The sequence below is a fragment of the Frankliniella occidentalis genome, unplaced genomic scaffold, assembly GCF_000697945.3.
Source record: "Frankliniella occidentalis isolate FOCC.00 unplaced genomic scaffold, Focc_3.1 Scaffold50, whole genome shotgun sequence".
NCBI classification, from domain to species: Eukaryota; Metazoa; Arthropoda; class Insecta; order Thysanoptera; family Thripidae; genus Frankliniella; species Frankliniella occidentalis.
The window spans coordinates 1,422,243-1,425,879 of NW_026267180.1; the positions used below are offsets into that span (position 1 = coordinate 1,422,243).

Sequence of the window (3,637 nt, forward strand, 5' to 3'; positions counted from 1 at the left end):
CAACATCTCGCCTGCTGTGCGTACGGGTACTGCGGGCTGGCCTACCCCGAGTCTCGCAGGCGCGAAGCTCCCGGACTAAGGCGAACGAGTCTGAGGAAAACGGACGTTCTTTCTGCAAGATCCCCACGGGGGCGCGCACCAAATGCAATGCCCCTTTGGCGGCTCTTGTGCTGCTTTACTTCCGGCTGGTGCCGATGTACCACACTACCACACCTAGAGGGCCGCCGCCGCACGAGGGGGCACGACAAGGTTGCAATAACAACATTCTGAAATTTTGGCTTAGATTTAGTGTCCATTACTTATAGTGACTTGTTACTTGACATTTTCGCGAGTCATTTGCACTAGGGGGCCCTGTCTGCGCCAAGGGTCAAGGCAAAGATTGACTTCGCTTACTTGGAAATTGCTTCCTTGCCAAACTACTGCTTGTCAATAGAGTTTTACAATAATATGGAGGAGCTTGGTAGGTTTGATAAGTTGGTTTTCTATTACATTGCCCTGCATAGCATTTCATTTTCAGAGATTGTATTATTTTTAAAGTACCTGAATGGTTTAGATCCTTGTAATGTACTGGTTCATATTCTTTTGTTTCGTGTTTGTAAAGATCCAGAACTCCATATTTGAAGAGTGGATCATAAGAAGTGCATGTTGGACTGGATTCCACAGGTTTGAAGACTGGTTTGAGAAAAATAAACAGTGTCATGCAAAATTATGTTTATTAATTTAATAATAATGCATTGTAAATAACTTAGTTCTTCTAACTAATGTAAACTGAAAATTAAAACAAATCAACAGCACCAAAATTCACTTACTAAGTCTTTGTATCCCAATTCTGCATAATATTTTTTGCAACATAGCAAACCCAATGTAAAGAAAACAGTGTCATTTTTCCCGTGTTTTCAAACTAGGTATCTCTCAGTAAAAGTAGGGTGTATGCATAGACTTGGACAATCCTCCAGAAGCTAAGGTACTCAATCACAGATAACTCCAATGGAAGCTCTTTGTAGAACCAAATGAGGTAGGTAGTATGAACAGGGATGCTCCAAATGACTCTCACATCATAATAATAATAATAAAATGTAAAGGTGCAAACAGAAAAATCAAACAAAACTAACTAAATTAGTGACACAGATCAACACAATCAACACAATTTGATAATTAAATCATTGAAATAAAAACATAAACTTGACAGTCTCATTCAAAACAACAACATAAACTGACAAAGAGAATGTGTATATGAGAGATGCAGCCAGGATGTTCACACTTACAAACACATCACATGATATTGCATTGGTCAGCTCCACTGTCTTTCAGCATAGCATCAATTTTAGTATCATCAATGGCATTTCCAAGTTGTGCAGCAAGGTCCGGGGGAGGTTGCCCAAGATCTTGTGCCTGAAAGAAGAGAAAATTATATTCAAAGTACTTTCGTATTTACAAAATACAGAAATGAGTAACACAATTGTTATAGAACTTACCTTTCCCATTAACTTCACCATGGTGTCCAAATGCTGTTTATCATCTTCTGATCCTTCTTTCTCAAGCTCTGCTACAATTTCTCGAGTAACTTCCAACTGTTCAGTGTAGCGCTTAAAATCTTCTTCACTTATTTTTGACTTATTCTCTTCAAGCCAGGCTGGGTACTGAAACATTAAGTGAAGTTGTTAGCCAATTTAACTACCTGTGCTTAAATTTTAAAACCAGCAAAAAGACATCTCATCACATCATCAGTATTTTTAATATACCACTAGAAACCTCAAATTATTGCATTCTTGTTAGCAGGAATTGTCTTAGGTTAACCTGGGTTTAGTATGTACGATACTTAACATAAAGGTGTTAAACAAATGTCAGACAAAATTTGTTGGTGGAGAAACAATTTTTCATGTTTAGATATGTTAATTTTTGAAAAAGAAGAGAAAGAAACACAGGCAACTGCATACCTTTTCTGACAATTCTTTAAAAGAGGGAAGCATCATTTCTTTTGACAGAAGAGATTTCATGACATTACGCATGACTGATGAGAATTCTTTTAGCTCTGCATCACATTCTTGAAGAGACAGCTATAGAACAGCAAGATACGTGTTAATGCTATTTGGGACCCTTATACTTACTTTTTCTGACAATTCTTTGAAGGGGGGAAGTAAAAGTTCCTTTGAGAGTAAAGATAGCATCATTTGCTGCATAAAAGTGGTTAAATTCTCCATCTCGTTTCCAGATGCATCTTGGCCATCACCTTCTTCCCCTTCCTTCTGTCACAAATTTAACATTGACTTACTACATCACATAAAGAAAAAAAATATTCAGGAATGCTAAAGCCAAAAAAACAGTTAAGAGAAAAATGTGCTTTATAGTCATTTCAATTAACAAACTTGGCTTCACAAATTTATTCTGTTAGTATAGTTAGTATTTTCTTACCGCTGCTGGGAAAGCTTCACTTAGATTGGCTTTCAAACTCTGCATAGCCCCCATGATAGCCTCAGAAAAATCCTTATCAACATCCGCTCCAGACGCTGCAGCAGCACCAGGGGCAATTGCTGATTCAACTAACATATTTAAGCTCTTAAGACGATCATTCAGCTCATCAGTAGATAGGCCACTTTCAGCAGCAGCTGCGAAAACAATACAAGCAAACAGATGCTTCAAGGTCATATTAATTAGGGTCCTATTCACTGAAGGGGAACAGATCTAACCTGCCGCAAAACCTTCTTGTAACTTTAAGCCAAGTTCCTTGCCTAAATCAGAATTGGCAAATTCTTCATCAGCTTTCTTAGATTCTGAATCAATGGCTTTTCTCTGGTCTTCTTGCCATGCCTTCCACTTCTCAGCATTGAAAGATCCATCAGGATTCAGCATCATACTTGGATCAAAGTTTGCAGGAGCTGGTGTTGATTCTGGTTTGGCTTTGGCAAAATCAGCTGCTGCCGCTGTTAATGAAAGTTATGATGTTAAGTCCAATCAAATTCAGCGAGAAGAACATTTTGCACAGTCACTTCACTTACAAGCCAGCAGCTCATCTAATTCAGGGTCAGGTTTCTCAGCCATAATTGAAGAGAAAACAGAACTAGAGAATGAAACAATGGGGACACAGCCTGAAACAGAAACATTTAAGTCATTCACTACTACCATGACGATCGTTAATTCAAAGGAAATATGATATCAGATTCTGAAATGAGCAATCACTCGAGTAACTAACTAGCGGAACCGACAAAAGCGAAAAATAGTTCCTCATTCCTAAATAATTAAGTTGATCAAAGACCAAAAAGAGAACTGAAAGATTGAATAAAAGTGAGAAAGTAAAGGTGGGATTGCGGCATCAACTAATTAAGCACATCATGGTGAGAGGAATAGGAAAGTTGGCCTAGCTCTCACCTTAGTTGTCACTACATCCGAATAGTACACAGAAAAACTAACAAGATTAATATCAAACCAGTAAGCAACAACAAGAAAAGAGTATTTGAATGTGCAGACCGGAAAACGTTCAGTTTTGATTCAGGGGGGAAAGGGAGGAAGTAGGAGAGGGGCAGGGGAGGTCATAGGCGGGTGCAATGTGCAATGATATTGCAAAGTTCGAAGGTGCGTTGAAGAATGATAGAACGGGCTAAACGAAGCGTGTGTAAGAAAGAGCTAAAAGTATATTTTA

The 3,637-nt window shown here is 38.5% G+C and overlaps 1 protein-coding gene across 3 annotated transcripts; it reads right to left on the reverse strand.

Moving 5' to 3' along the window:
- Positions 1-696: 696 nt before the first annotated feature.
- LOC113206381 (peroxisomal biogenesis factor 19) lies at positions 697-3,469 on the reverse strand. 3 transcript variants are annotated; one of them, XM_026422443.2, is made up of 7 exons: positions 3,367-3,469; positions 2,997-3,086; positions 2,688-2,921; positions 2,413-2,606; positions 2,109-2,246; positions 1,476-1,640; positions 697-1,392 (listed from the first exon to the last, which is right to left on the reverse strand). In XM_026422443.2, exons 2-7 carry the CDS (start codon positions 3,037-3,039, stop codon positions 1,273-1,275), a joined length of 894 nt encoding a protein of 297 aa, XP_026278228.1. In that variant the 5' UTR covers positions 3,040-3,086; positions 3,367-3,469; the 3' UTR covers positions 697-1,272. The 3 variants fall into 3 exon arrangements, with proteins under 3 accessions (XP_026278228.1, XP_052123329.1, XP_052123328.1); XM_052267369.1 differs by lacking the exons at positions 2,109-2,246; positions 3,367-3,469 and adding an exon at positions 1,938-2,057; XM_052267368.1 differs by lacking the exon at positions 3,367-3,469 and having other exon boundaries at positions 2,109-2,243.
- Positions 3,470-3,637: the final 168 nt, after the last annotated feature.